Source organism: Trichosurus vulpecula, chromosome 1, assembly GCF_011100635.1.
Source record: "Trichosurus vulpecula isolate mTriVul1 chromosome 1, mTriVul1.pri, whole genome shotgun sequence".
NCBI lineage: Eukaryota > Metazoa > Chordata > Mammalia > Diprotodontia > Phalangeridae > Trichosurus > Trichosurus vulpecula.
Window position 1 is genome coordinate 349,777,815 of NC_050573.1, and position 15,290 is coordinate 349,793,104.

General features: G+C 37.4%; 1 protein-coding gene across 1 annotated transcript; it reads left to right on the forward strand.

Moving 5' to 3' along the window:
- The first annotated feature begins 2,044 nt into the window (after positions 1 to 2,044).
- Positions 2,045 to 14,961, forward strand: MED10 (mediator complex subunit 10). The gene is made up of 4 exons (XM_036741291.1): positions 2,045 to 2,278; positions 3,793 to 3,876; positions 8,014 to 8,116; positions 11,448 to 14,961. Exons 1-4 carry the CDS (start codon positions 2,157 to 2,159, stop codon positions 11,544 to 11,546), a joined length of 408 nt encoding a protein of 135 aa, XP_036597186.1. The 5' UTR covers positions 2,045 to 2,156; the 3' UTR covers positions 11,547 to 14,961.
- Positions 14,962 to 15,290: the final 329 nt, after the last annotated feature.

Consider the following 15,290-nt stretch of genomic DNA (forward strand, 5'->3'; position numbering starts at 1 on the left):
CTCCTCTACTGCCCTATTGCTACTACTCCCATCAGAAAAATCTCAAATTATTAATTATCTTTAAGCAAAGATCTGACCATGTCATTTCCCTACTCTATAAACTACAGCAACTCCCTATTGCTTTTTGGAAAAAACACAAATTCCACTGTCTGGTTTCTAAAATCTTATACATACTGGCAGCTGTCTTCCAGCTTTGCTACACTCTATACATATAGCCTCTACTCATATATTTCATACGGGCATCCAGATGGTACAGTGGATAGTGCTGGGCCTGGAGTCAGAAGACCTGAATTCTTACTTGAACTTTGATGTTGTCAAGGATTTTGTCATGGAGAACTTTCTTTATTGGGTCTTCTGACCATGGTTGTTGAGAAAGAAGGTGGAGACCTGCAGAGGCAGTTACCAGGTCCCATTTCCCCAAGAATTGCTTGCCTGGATACTAGCTTCAAGGCAAGCAAGGCCAGGTGCTTACTAGTTGTGTGACCCTAGGCCAATCACTTGCCTCAGTTTCCTCATCTGTAAAATGAGCTGGAGAAGGAAATGGCAAACCACTCCAGTATCTTTGCCAAGAAAATCTCAAATGGGGTCACAAAGAGTTGAACATGACTGAACAACAAAATACTCCAAATAAACTGATCTCTCAGTTTCTCATAGATGCCATCTCTAATCTCCTTGTAGTCCCTCTCACCTCTGCCTTATAGAATGGGGTGTAGGGTGTGTTCAGGGAAGACTAGTACCTCTGGTGTGATGGCTACTGAGCCTTTTTTAGGGCTGCTTTCCACCTTTGGTATCCTCACTTCCTTTAAGAGAAAGTTCAAGCACAAATTTTTCTATGAAGCTGTGAACTCCTAAATCCCAGTGTTTTTTCCTGTTGCTTTGTATTTATTTTCTATGTATCTATTCAACTATTATTCATGCATGTTCCAGTTGTATACCCATTCTCCCCATGCCCCTTAGAATGTAAGTTCCTTGAGAGTAGAGATTGCTTTTATGTGCCTGGTATAGAGTAGAAACTAAATACTGCTTGATTGATTAGTTCTTTTAGATTTTGTGGCTAATTGGCTAGGAGGATGTTGGATGATACTGAGGAGTCCTGAAGAGGGAGGACTCAGGATTCTATAAGTTATTCTAGATTCAGGAATTTAGGGTTGGAAGGAACCTTTGAAATTTTGTGTTTCCTTCCTCAAGTTTTATTTATTTTCTCTTTTTGCCTGTTGTGTTTACTGCATGAAAGACTTGTGTTTCCTGGTCTTTTCACAAATCCTGGGATCATTCCTTACTGAATTCAGGGAATTTTTGAATAAAAAGGCCATGGACCTAATAAAGTGACTTGGTGGCTGTTGCCTTAGGTCCCGTCTGCCTCCAGTGCCCTTCCTGGTGTTTGAGTTGCTTATTATTAATAATTGGGGGTTTTTCTGATGGGAATAGTAGCAACAGGGCATAGCAGAGGTCATAGGATCGTCAGATGTAAAGAATTGGAAGCAACCTTGAAGATCATCCAGGCCAGGGGTTCTTACACTGGGATCTGTGGAAAGATTTGGGGGGGGGGGGGGCTGGGCCTGTGAACTTGGGGATAGAAAAAAAAATCGTCATTTCAATATGATTGGTCTCCTTTGTAATCCTGAGTATTTTTTCTCTTTATGCATTTAACAATGTTATTCTGAGAAGTGTTCATAGGCTTTAAGAGATTGCTACAAAAACTAGTCTAGTCCAACCTTTGCACTGGCAGAGGCCTGAGGACCTGGGAAGTGAAGTGACTTGCTCAAGGTCACACAGTGTTAAGAAGCAGACGTGGGAGTCCCAGTTTTTTTCCCCACGGTCCCTCATCGGGTGGGCATAACACGGCTGGGGCTCAAAAGAGTTAACTCTATTTTCCGTGGGGCTTCTACATAACAGGAGGCGTAGGGGGAGGGGCGGAGGGGCGGGCCTGAGATCAGCAACCCCTCCCTCACCACGCCGGCTTAGCCTCCGGCCAGGCTCCCGAGGAGGGGAACAGACCCGGGGTGGGGCGGGGCCACGAGCGGAAAAGGAAGTCTCCGTGGCAGCTGGCCGGAAGTAGGAAGAGGAGTGGCGGCAGCGACGGCCGCGACGCCGGAGGTGGCTTTTTGGTCTCCGTGGTGCGGTTCAAAGGAGCGGCGGCTTCGCGGGCTTCGGAGATGGCGGAGAAGTTTGACCACCTGGAGGAGCATCTGGAGAAGTTCGTGGAGAACATCCGTCAGCTCGGCATTATCGTCAGCGACTTCCAGCCCAGCAGCCAGGCGGGGCTCAACCAGAAGCTGTGAGGGTCGTCGCCCCCCCCCCTCCCATTCCTTCCCCCTTCCTCCTCTCCCCGGGGTCCCCCTGGGCCTGGGGCTGCTGCTGCGGGAGCTCGTCTGGAGAAGACAGAGCAGGCACCAGGGGCGCGGGGACTTCTCTGTGCTGGCGCCGTCACTGCTGCAGCTTACTGCACCCCTGCTTTGAGGAGGGGGAAACAGCAGGGAAGAAGCCCATTTTTCTAAAACGAACCCATTGAGGTGTCATAACGAGTACCTCGATTTGGCGGGGAAAGCATTTGGATTTGGAGTCTGGAGTGGTGGGTTCAGGTCTCATTGCAAAACGATCACTGTGACTTTGGGCAAGTCACGGAACTTCCTAGGCTCAGCTTTCTTTTTGTAAAGTGGGGATACATATACTTATTATCTCTTAGGGCTGTTGGGAGGCAAGCATTCTGTAAATCTTCTGATACTCGGTAAATGCACGTTATTACTCTCACTGAAAGTTTAGGCTGGCGTGGGAGCTGGAAAGGGAGGAACTGTCAGCTGCGGGAGTGGTTATGGAACTTGAATGTAGCTCCCAGTGTCCAACAATCTGCAGCTTATAGAGAGAAGATAAATGAATCACATCGATAAGTTATTCTTGAGCACTTTAATTCTGTTCTTTTAGCACTGCGAACAGATAGGAGAGAAGTTTCAGACATGAAGTGATTTGTAGAGATGTTTAATATGAATGTGTGTATATCTCTCCTAGAGAACAGAGAATACAACCATGGTAGGATTATTTTATAAACATATTATACATGTACACACACACATATATATATATATATATATATATATATATATACACTCACTATTAAATATACATACATAGGAAATAAGAGTATGGTTGTAATATGTAAATGTACATACATATGCACACTTCTTTACAAATCTTCATGTACATATATAGACATGTGCACATACACATACATGTACACATATCTAACTATATAGCTGGAAGAAACAGGATCATAGATGTGAACTGGAATGGTTCATAGTGGTCATGTAATGCATTTCCCCGCACTCTATAGATGAAAAAACTGACTCCCATTAAGATTAAGTGACAAGCTTAAGGTCACACAAGTGACCCTAGAGTGGCAGTTGTTCAGTTGTGTCTGACTTTTCATGACCCTGTGGAGCATAGCTCACCAGACCCTTCTGTCCTCCACCATTATCTCTGGGTTTTCTTGGCAAAGCTACGGAAGTGGTTTGCCATTTCCTTCTCCAGTGGATCACCTTTTGTTAGAACTTTCCACTACGACCTGTCCATCTTGGGTAACCCTGCACAGAATAACTTATAGTTTTAACTGAGCTATGTAAGCCCTTCCACCATGACAAGAAAGTGATTCAAGAGGGAAAGTAATCTAATTGAATTCAGATTAGCTAAATGGTGTGTGTGTATGTGTATGTATATATTTATGTTTTGGTAGAATATGGGCTTTTTTGTTAGTGCTTCAAGTATCTAACCATGGCTTTAATTTTTGTTCATGTCTAGGAATTTTATCGTGACTGGCTTACAGGATATTGACAAGTGTCGACAGCAACTTCATGATATTAGTGTCCCTTTAGAAGTTTTTGAGTAAGTATAATTTTTGAAATTAGTTTAATATTAAAACTCCTGAATAACTAGGGTATGTGGACAGTCTAAACAATCCTCTTCTAAAAAATTTCCTGGTTCTGAAATCTTTAAAAATTGACAGTATTCATAGAGAGTAAGGATTATGAAAAACATAAAGAAGACCCTCACAAGTTTTTTAAGCCTTCTTTATGGAGAGAGCTAATATTTTCTCCTTATACACCTTTCTTTTTATGTGTTATAGGATAAATGGTTAGTCACATACCACCTCTTTCACATACTAGCTTTGTGATCCTGGGCAAGTCACTTAACCTCTTAGTACTCTAGGCAACTCTCTGCGACTCTGAGTTGTGGAGAAGGTGACAATTTGCATTGAAGACAGTTTCCTCACCTAGTAGTTCCCTATGCCCATGAAATCATAGGTCTGATCTCTATCCCTATTTTAGAGACTGGATGTTAATTTTAGTGGAATAAATATTCTCTTAGAGGAACACGTATGTACAATAATGTATTTTTTAACTGTTTAAAAATTAAGATAGCAGGTTTTCCATGAATGTTAAAGTACAGAAGTGGATATTGTTATATTGTCCTACGTTTTATTATGGAAATATCCTAGTTCAGCAGCTAATCAGTAAGTACAAGATATAGACTGACAGTTCTGAAGACTGTTGGTTCATTTTTCAGTCCCCTTCCTGTAGTCCAAGAAGTGTAAAATAACATCAACACGGACTCTAAGAAGTTGACAGTATAGTGTCCTAGTGTGGGAATTTTGAGCCCAAAGCTGTTGCTGAGGGCATAGAATGCTGTAGAAACAATGTAGCTGAAGAAACTCATATCCTGCAGTGATGATTTAAGTATGGTGCTGTAGCAAATAAGGGTGAAAGATCCTTAAAGACCCACTGAAGTAGAGCTTTGAAAATGTATGGTCCTAGACTGCTAGAAAACAAAAGTAGATAGACAAGAATTGAGTCTAGTTCTTTAAACAGTAACATAGGGCTTGTGATCAGTCTTTGAGGCAGTTGGAAACGAGTAGGCACTTAGGAGTGAAAATGCAAGCAAAATGTTGGCATGCATGCATTATGGGGAAGGAACTGCTGCTTTAGAATTAGTCTTTTCAACTACCTGTGGATACAAAGGTGATTGCTATACAGTTATCTCTTCCACATCATGGGTCTCAGGGGCACTGTGATCCTGCATCTGGAAAATCCAGGTTAAGTGTTTTGGCCCTCTCTTCTTACCAGAAAAGAAGTCTGAATTTTTTCTTTTTCTTTTGTGGGGTGTTTATAGTATCTGACAAACTTTGGGTTAAGTATTTTTCTGTGTTGTCTACTGGCCTTTGCGTGTCTTCTGCGGCTTCCACAAAACTCCCACCAAATTCCCATTTAATTTCTTAGGCCAGTCTGAGATATGTTGAAACTTCAATGGGGAAAGTCGTGATGTGGAAGTATAAGTAGTTACCCATCTGGTGAGGGTATTCATTCAGCAAATAGTAACAGTAGTAAGCACTGAGGAGATTTAGAAACAAGCAAACAAAAAAACTCTAGGTTCTATCACAGTCAGTCCTGGAGCTGCTTACAATATGAGTGATTTATGGAAGTTGACTCCAGTTGTCTCTGGATAGCAGATGTGTGTATCCTGTATATATTATGTTTACTTAGCTGAACGTGTTAACACTCCACACTCCTTTTGTGCCCCTCCCCCCACTATGATATAAACTCTTTGACTGCAGAGACTGTCTCATTGTATTTGCCTTCCCAGCACCCAACATTATGTCTAGCAGATAGTATGTCTTTAAATGCTATTGACTGATTTGCTGAATGTAGAAACATATATTAAGTACTGACTCTGCAAGGAACTGGGAGATACTAAGACAAAAATATAACGTTTCCTACCCTCAAAGGAACATGTTATTTATTCTGTCTCCTCTGCTGTTTCCCCAGCCCTTGAACTCTCTTTGCACCCACCACAAAACTTTCTGCCACATGTTGTTACTGACCCTGTTATGCAAGTCTGCCCATTTTCTCCTTTGGAACTTGACGGATTGTGTTTGGAATGTGGGTTAATTCTGTTTCTTTCATTCCACCTGCTCCCTGAAATGTAACTTAAGTGGAATTTATAAAATATGCCAATTTTTGAAGCAGAAAATTGGCTGCCCTATATAATTATAATTCAAGACCAGGTTTTTTGTCATAAACAATAACTTTTGTAACATTTAAATCTTTTGGAAGTAACTTTAACTCTATCCTGCGCAATATGAATTGGGTTTAGCATGGTTTGTTAATTTATTCATTTACTACTGGATAATTCAGCTTAACTTTTAGAGGATAAGGCCAAATTATTTCACAAGTGAGAAAGTGAATCTTTGGCATATAAAGTTAAAATATGTGTACAGACCTAAGTTGTATGTCTTGATGGAATCCTCAAAAAGTAGAACTAAAATATTTTTAAGAGAGTAATAATTAGTTTTTAGAACCAGTACAGCAGACACTTATAGTTGGAGAGTATCCTTGGAATTTATGCTAAACTTAAGCCAACAATAATATCATCAGCATGGGGCTGGGCCCAAATTTATGAGCCCTTTATCATCAGCTCAATTCTTCTACTAACTACCTTATCTTAGCATAATTACCATGTATCATGTCACTTAACCTTTTCAGGTTTTAGCATTCTCATCTGTCAGATGGGTATAATGTATATTCTACTTCACAAACAATTAAGCTGAAGTGAAAGCATTGTGAAAAATCAAAATGCCAGGCAAAAATTCATTATAGAATTTTGATATTTAGACTCCCAAATATTTTATAGTGCCTTCAGTAACTTTGTATGGAATTTCTCTTTCTATCTCTTGCTGTTGGGCTTTGTCAGTAATGTATAGCAATGCTGAGGATTTATGTGGGTTTATTTTATATCCTGCAACTTTGCTAAAGTTGTTTATTATTTCAAGTAGTTTTTTACTTGATTCTCTAGGATTCTCTAGATAAATCATCATATCATCTGCAAAAAGTGATAATTTAGTTTCTTCTTTTCCTATTCTAATTCCTTCAATTTCTTTTTCTTCTCTTATTGCTACAGCTAATGTTTCTAGAACCAAATTGAATAATAGGGGTGATAATGGACATCCTTGTTTCACCCCTGATCTTATTGGGAATGCATCTAGTTTATCCCCATTACAAATAATGCTTGTCGATGGTTTTAGGTAGATGCTATTTATAATTTTGAGGAAGGTTCCACTTATTCCTATGCTTTCTAGTGTTTTTAATAGGAATAGGTGTTGTACTTTGTCAAAGGCTTTTTCTGCGTCTATTGAGATGATCATATGGTTTCTGCTAGTTTTGTTGTTGATATGGTCAATTATGCTAATAGTTTTCCTAATATTGAACCAGCCTTGCATTCTTGGAATAAATCCTACCTGGTCATAGTGTATTATTCTCGTGATGAGTTGCTGCAATCTTTTTGCTAATATTTTATTTAAAATTTTTGCATCAATATTCATTAGAGAAATTGGTCTATAATTTTCTTTCTCTGTTTTGACTCTACCTGGTTTGGGTATTAGTACCATATTTGTGTCATAAAAAAAATTTGGTAGGACTCCTTCTTCACCTGTTTTCCCAAATAGTCTACAAAGTATTGGAATTAGTTGTTCTTTAAATGTTTGATAGAATTCACATGTAAAACCATCTGGCCCTGGAGATTTTTTCCTAGGGAGTTCATTGATGGCATGCTCAATTTCTTTTTCTGATATGGGGTTATTAAGAAATTTCACTTCCTTCTCTGTTAGCCTGGGCAGTTTATGTTTTTGTAGATATTCATCCATATCTCTAAGGTTGTCATATTTTGATATTTAACTTAGTAATGATAATATTCTTTGATTCTTGAGTTATTGGTATTAGCATAAGTTTAGTAGTAGATCTCATAGTTCTTGGTCTAATGTGTAAGAAACAGTTCATTTAATACTCAAATTCAAAAAGGTAAATGTGTCTTTAATGCTTTTATAGGTTAAATCATTTTATAAATTGAATTCTTTTGACAAGGAGTACCTTAGCAGCCACACTTTTTGTATAGCTAACATTTTAATTACTTTATTTTTCAGATTGTTTTATTCTCAATAATAATTTAACATGAGGTGTTTCATGTTTTCAGATATATTGATCAAGGCCGCAATCCACAACTATACACCAAAGAATGCTTAGAGAGGGCTCTAGCCAAAAATGAACAAGTTAAAGGCAAAATTGACACTATGAAGGTAAGATTGTCATGATGTGGTGAAAAAAGTTTTTAGGGTTTGTATAAAGAGAAATTTGAGAAGAGCCTGCTTTTTTCTATCTTTTTTTGTTCTTTTCCTTCAATGTAGGAAGAATTGAAATTTTTCATTTCCAAATACTTCATAGTTAGGATTTCTGAAATTTTACCTGTAAGGTAAAAATAAACAGCCTAACAAAATCTAGATTAATTTTAGCTGTCTTCAAGCAGCTTGGCGGAAGAGTGGATAGAATGCTGGATCTGTATTCAAGAAGATCTGAATTGAAATCTGGCCTCACACAACTAATAACTATGTAACTCTGCCTCAGTTCCACTATCTGTAAGATAGGGATCTTAGCTCCTACCTCACAGGGTTGTTGTGAGGATAAAGTGGCATAATATTTGTAAAGGTCTTTGCAAACCTTAACATGCTATATAAATGCTATTATTATCATCATTGTCCTCAATATTATTATTATCACTGTTGCTGCTAAATTGTTATTGGTGGGAACATTACAAACACAGCTGCTGAGTATTGGAGATTGAATTTGAACTCGGGTCCTTCTGACTATAGATCTAGCACTATCCACTTTGTTTACTTATTATACTTTCTTTATTTTACTATTTTATAGGCTGTCCTGCCAAGAATTACCTCCATTATTTATATTCTCCAGGTTTATTATATTCCTTAATATTTCACTCTTTTGTATTTCCCGTAAAGGAGTCTCCAGCTTCTCTTTTCATTGCCAGTTTGTTGCACATTCTTTCCAACTGCTTTCTTTCTACTTGTCATGATTTCTAGATCCCCTGTATAATTTTTGCCCTTTGTTTTAAAAATAGCTAACATTTACACAGTGCTTTAAGGTTTACAAAGCATTTTCCAACCCTGGGAGATGGGTGCTGTCCCCATTTAACAGATGAGGAAACTGAGGTCAAGAGAGGTTAAATTATTTGCCTAGGGTTAGTCACCTGGTAAATGTCTGAGGCAGAATTAGAATTCGTGTCTTTCTTGTTCCAAGTCCAGTACTTTATCTACTGTGCTATGTAGGTAATTGATAATACTTAAAATATTACCCACTATGTGTCGAATTCTGCATCTAAGGATAGGAATTTTTTCTTTCCTTTAGAAAAACATCAATAGGCTAACCTGAGATTACTTGAAAATTTCAGATTATCTAAAATTCTCTGCTTATGTCTCTCTCTTTCAATCAGAGACGGTTGTTGAAAGTATGAGAATTAACACTACTTATACTTAACCTCTCCCCAAGGGGGAAAGAACAATAATGTATAATCTATTTTAAATTAGATTCATACATCAGGGTCAGAGTGTTGCAGAACACACAGCAACTCTGAATGTAACAGTTCTTGAAAAAAGCTCTGAGCAAAGGTAAACAAGTGAAAGGAAAAATAATGCTCGAACCCTGGTGGTTGAATTTCTTAGGCCTCTTGGCTTGAAAGGAATGCTCAGTAATATACTGTTGTTTGTTTTGCAGTGTTTCTTCAAGAAATATTGGCAAAAGCTTTGTTCAAATTCTGACACTAGTGATAATCACATACTTTGAATAGTTTACTTGGGAAGATTAGAGAATAAGCCTTTTTTTTTTCTGTTTAAAGAATAGGTGCAATTGCAGGCCCATTTTTCATTCTTCTGTGTTTGGAACTTTGCTGTCTGTGTTTTTGGAGGGGGGTTGTGTAATCCATATGATCTCAGGTATTAGAATTTAACATAATTCACAAGATTAGAGGTAGATCTTTCCTCCTTATTAGACCACATATAACTTACATGATTGTAGCTTAGAACTTAAGGGTAATTTGACTGTTTTAAATGCTTTGCTGTGCATCCTTATTGTTTATAAATCAAGCAGCAATCACTTGTTAAGCACCTGTGTGTCAAACATTGTGCTAGGCTCTGTGTAGACAAAGGTAGAAACTAAATAGTCCCTGGCCTTAAAGAGCTTGTAAGGGGCCTGGCAACTCCAAACTTTTGAGTGTAAACCAACATGACTGCTATGGTCCAAGCATTTGCTGGGTGTCTGTCTGGGCATCTGCAGAGTGATTTTGTGTGCCAGTGTGACAATTTTTGTACTTAGTTCTCTTTGCACAGTTCAGAAAATTCACTGAAGGCAATAATGTTTCATGACTATTCATTTGTCTTCATTGTGGCATTCTTTATCATGGTTTTTAATTTTTTTTTTAACTTTTTGGCTATTTGACTTCCCAGTCTAAAGTATGGACCTTTGTTATAAAAAACATTTTTATCAAAAGTTCCGTTTTAAATAGTTATTGTAGCATTGGACTTTGAATATTACTTGAACTTTGTTGCAGTGTGGCAGGGTGGATAGAATGCTGGATTTAAGGTGCCTGGATTTATTTCCCACCTCATCCAGTGACATTACTAGTTGTGTAATCCTGCCTACCTTCTAACATCCCAAAGCCTTTGTTTCCCCCTCTACATTTTCCCCATCTACCACATGGAGATAAAAGTATTTGTACTCTCTGTGTTAGAGCGTTGTTGTGAGGAAAAGGTTTTACAAACTTTAAAGCTCTGTACAAAAGTGAGTTGTTAGTGTATAAGAAATAACTGATTTACTGTACAAAGGGGCAGCTGTTGAAAATTTAGTTAAAATAATGCCAGTTCATGTCATGATGTTTGTAGTAGATTCCCAGGTGTTCTGAAGATCTTCTCTATGAACTGTTTGCAGACAGTAAGTTTGGTATAGTTAGAACGTACAGTTGCTTAATTAGATCGTTACTTGTGGAATCCTGTTACGTGAGTTGTCTACCAAAATTAATTCCAGCTGTGTGTTTCTGTTCAGGGAGAAGGTGGTACTTTTACATGAAGCAAGAAGGATGTGTGTTTGGTGTGGGGGTGGGGAGGTGGATGGGAATCATCGTTTGAATGAATGCGTTGTTGAGGTCATTTTGAAAGAAAACTTTTAAATTGGTTAATTTGAAACCAATTTTTCTAGGCTAAAATAAGTCTTATGTCAAATACATCAGTAAACACTAACAAACTATGCTTGTTAAGCTTTAATGAAATGTAGGCCAATTTTGTATGAATACTTTTGAGTAGATCTGGTTCAGTTTATAAGTGTTGTGTAGCATTCGTGTTCTGTGTAGAGTTTAACCTAGATTAGGCCTGTACGACCTGTGGCCCTGGGCTGCTTACAGCCTGCAGGCCTCTTACTGCATGCTAAAGGATTTCTAGTAGCCAGTGAAAAATGTAGAGGAAAAACATCCTCTATATTTGTCATGGGCCGCCAGTTGTGCAGGCCTGACTTAGATGACAAATCAAAAATAGATATCTTTTGACATTTTATATTTTTTCTTCACAGAAATTTAAAAGCTTGTTGATTCAAGAGCTTTCTAAAGTTTTTCCAGAAGACATGGCTAAGTACCGAAGTATCCGAGGTGAAGATCATCCCCCCTCTTAAACAGTTTGCTTTCATTGTGTCTGAAGAAGCCTGTTTACGACTTTCACTGAATTGTCATGCCTTTTTGAAATGTTTGTCTGAGGTTGCAATGCTTAAGATGAAAGTGTTCTTGAAATGTGAATCTCGAACAGTTATTTCAAGGCCTTTTTCCTCAAGACCTTTATGTTTGAAAAGAACTCTCACTGGACATTGGCACCTTCTCTTCGTTTTACAGGATATATATAACCAACTATCATTTCTCTTTCCATGAATGGTACTTCTTAGGACTAAAATGAAAGTCTTTATTATCACGTGCCAGAGTATTAATGGTTCATAATCTCTTCAATGTGAATTGACATTGGGTGGGGAAATTGTACACAGGAAAAAAGGTCACTGTGAGAAATAACTGTTATTGTCAACTTGTTTTTTTACATGGCCAAGCACAGTTAGGTGAAAGATTTAAAAATTTGACCTGATGGTGGTTTTTTCCTTTGTGTACTTTCCATTCCATTTTTCATTGTAAAAAATTGGGGATATGTTGTAGAAGTGGCTTTTTTGTGATTAGTGGTATTTGTATTTTGTACAGTTTAACTTTGATGCGTAACTGAAGTTTTTAGCAGAACTATATTTACATTTACTTCAGTTAAGCCAAGTATATATAATAAAATATTTCCAGATACTTCATTACCAAATTCATGTAATTTTTACTTTATAACATGTCTACAGTCTATAGTATAGCATTCTGTTTTATAAGCATTCAATCCATTTTTGACTTGTTTTAATAATATTCCTATAATTTATCTGAAAACATTTCTCAAGGATTTTTCTCTCTGCCTTTTAATATTCAGTCAACATGCAACAACAAGAAGTCTAAAATCCTAATTTATCCCCATTACTACATGTACTAACTTATTTACTATCATAGGAAATGGCTTAAATATTGACCAAGACAGTCTTAAAAGTATACTGTTTTAGTGACTTAAATTTTATGTTGCATATGGAGAGATATGCTAGAAGTAGAAACTTATGATTATCATAGCATATGCTCCTTTAACTGCCAAATTCCACCTTGATGATGTCTATTGGAAAAAGGTTAAACATCCAAATGTACTGTCTTGTCAGTAGACTGTCAAAGCAGAAAGCAATGTTTTAGCTAGCCAAATCTCATATCACATTCACATTTTTCTAAAGCAGCTTATCACTTAACTAGGTTAGAGTGATTTACAGTTGAAAAAATTATTAAGCATGTTAATATATTTTGCCAGTGTGGTAGCCATACTTTTTCGAGACCTGTTGAGTAATTTAATTTTTAGAAGTTGTACTGTAATAATTTATATTTTGGTTAGTACTTTTTGTTAAGAGTACAATGCATTCAGGTTTGAATCTTCCCTTGGGGCCAATATAGCTGCCCCAGCCAGCCCTTAGACAATGTACTTGATGTTGGTGGTAAAGGGAATAAATACAGATGAGTGCTTGTGGTTAGGTCAGTTTACATTCTGTTACTATGACTACTTGAAAAACTCAAAAGTTCATCCTGCTGATGGTACCTAAGTAGTACTGTCATGAAAAGGATGTCACTTTAATACCTAGTCAGTTTCTGTTTTAGTGTAGTTAGCCTTGATTTGTCTCTGAAAAGTGTGGTTTCTCTAAATTATGCCTAGCAAAAGAAAAAAGCACTCTAGTAAATTTTCTATTTATGTTCAAAATCAGCCCTTCTTGCTAAACTAAGTATGTCTTGGTAGTGAAATCTGTGTGTGAATTTTACTTATCTAGAGTTAGTTGTAGGTTCAAGTTTGATAAGAGTATTGGTATCAGTGTAGCTCAAATTCTGGCCAAGTTGAAAGTAATGGATGGAGAAGGGGAAAAATCAAAGATAGGGAAATGTTGACCACCTTTACCTTTACTTTTGAAGTTACCAAAATACACTTCATTTGTGAGGATAATTATTGATTCCCTTTTGTCAGCTATCCTTTGTTGGTAAACCTTTTCTTGCTCAATCATTGTCCAATTTGATGTGTTGTAAGTTAGATAGAAGCAGCTGTGATATACTGGAAAGAGTCCTTTATTTGATAGAAGAAGCCCTGGATTTGAATTCTGGCTCCGTATTCACCTCTGAACTTCAGTTCCTTTTCCTTTATATTCTACTTCGTGATTGATTTTACAAAGAACTTTACATTCATGATCTGATTTGATCTCCATGACAACTCTGAGTTGCAGGGTAGTAGAGAGGTTGACTTGCCCAGAGCCACATGGAAATTGCCAAGTCAGAATTTGAACCCGGATCTCCAGATTCCAGATCCAGTATCCTTTCCAATGTATTTTTACTGTCTTAAGATGAAAATTCCTGGAGCCTAATCTTCAAGACTAGCCCAAGATGGGGCATTGACAGATGTCGGTACAAATTAGATGAAAAATCAGTTGACTTACAAGTCATGTGATCATGCTAATACTTCCTACTTCATAGGATCGTTTTGAGGAAAGTGCTTTTTAAACCTGAAAAATGCTATAGATTAGGGAATTGCTCCAACGACTCCAGGGTAGTTTTTGACCTATAATACCCTTTCTGTGTCATGAATGCAACTTTTCTATTGATCCTTCTTTAGTGTAGATTTTATAATCTCCACCCTAATTACCCAATTTCCTTATTGACCCAATCATTTTTTAAACCCTTAACCATTCCCTGCTATTTCTTAATTATAGGACAGTCTTGTATTTTTGTTACTGTGTACTGGACTGATTGAAGTACCCTTTCTATTCATGTATGTTTTTGAAGGCCTTCTTGAGCATATTCTTCAGTTCTAGTCATGTCCAGGACCCAAGTCAAATTGCTATATAAAAATGCTTTTAATTATTAATATGTACTTGTAGTATGTGGTTGTTTACAGATTTCTTAACGTTTATTCATTATAATTAGCACTGAATTAGAACATGAAGTATTCTTTTGTCTTTGGCTGGTTAGGACATCATGCTGGTGATGAAGCCAACCCTGTGGATTTTCTTGCTGAATAAGTATATCATTGACAGAGGAATGCTGTTCCCCAAATTTCTTGCCCATTCAACACCATGTGCCTACCCTCAAGCTGCTTGTAGTTAGTACTTCTAACCATATCCACATCTAGTTATTTGTACAAGTTGTTATAAAAGGGAGTGTAATTAATGGATTATCACATGTTTATCCCCCCCCCATTGGAAAAACAACTCAATTCTCTATTCATGGTAGATCATTATGTTCAAGGTAGAAGTTATCAAATGAATTTTATTTTTCCATCAACATTACCTCAAACTTATACGATCATATTTACTCTCATCTCTGTTTCTGAATATGTGGTACTAATGGTTTCTGCAATATAAGATTGGCAACATTTCTATTTGTTTCTGAAATAAAGTATTTTGAAATTTTTTTTAAATCAACCTTAGTTGTTGACTCATCCTCCTATGTGAATAACAAGTCATGTTAAGTTGACAAGTATTTATTAAGTGCCCACTATGTTCCAGGTACTGTGCTAAGTTCTGGGGATACAAAGAAAGATGAAACCAGTCCCTGCCTTCAAGGAGCTTCTTTTCTAGTGAGGGGAGAAAAGATGCAAACAGCTATGTACAAGTGATGGTACTGGAGAAGACTTGACGGTCCCTTGGATCCCAAGGAGATCAAATCAATCAGTACTTAAAGAAATTCAGGTTATTCACTGGAAGGTCAAATACTGAAACTCAAGCTTAAATATTTTGGCCATGTAAAGTGAAGACAATACTCATTGGAAAAGAGTG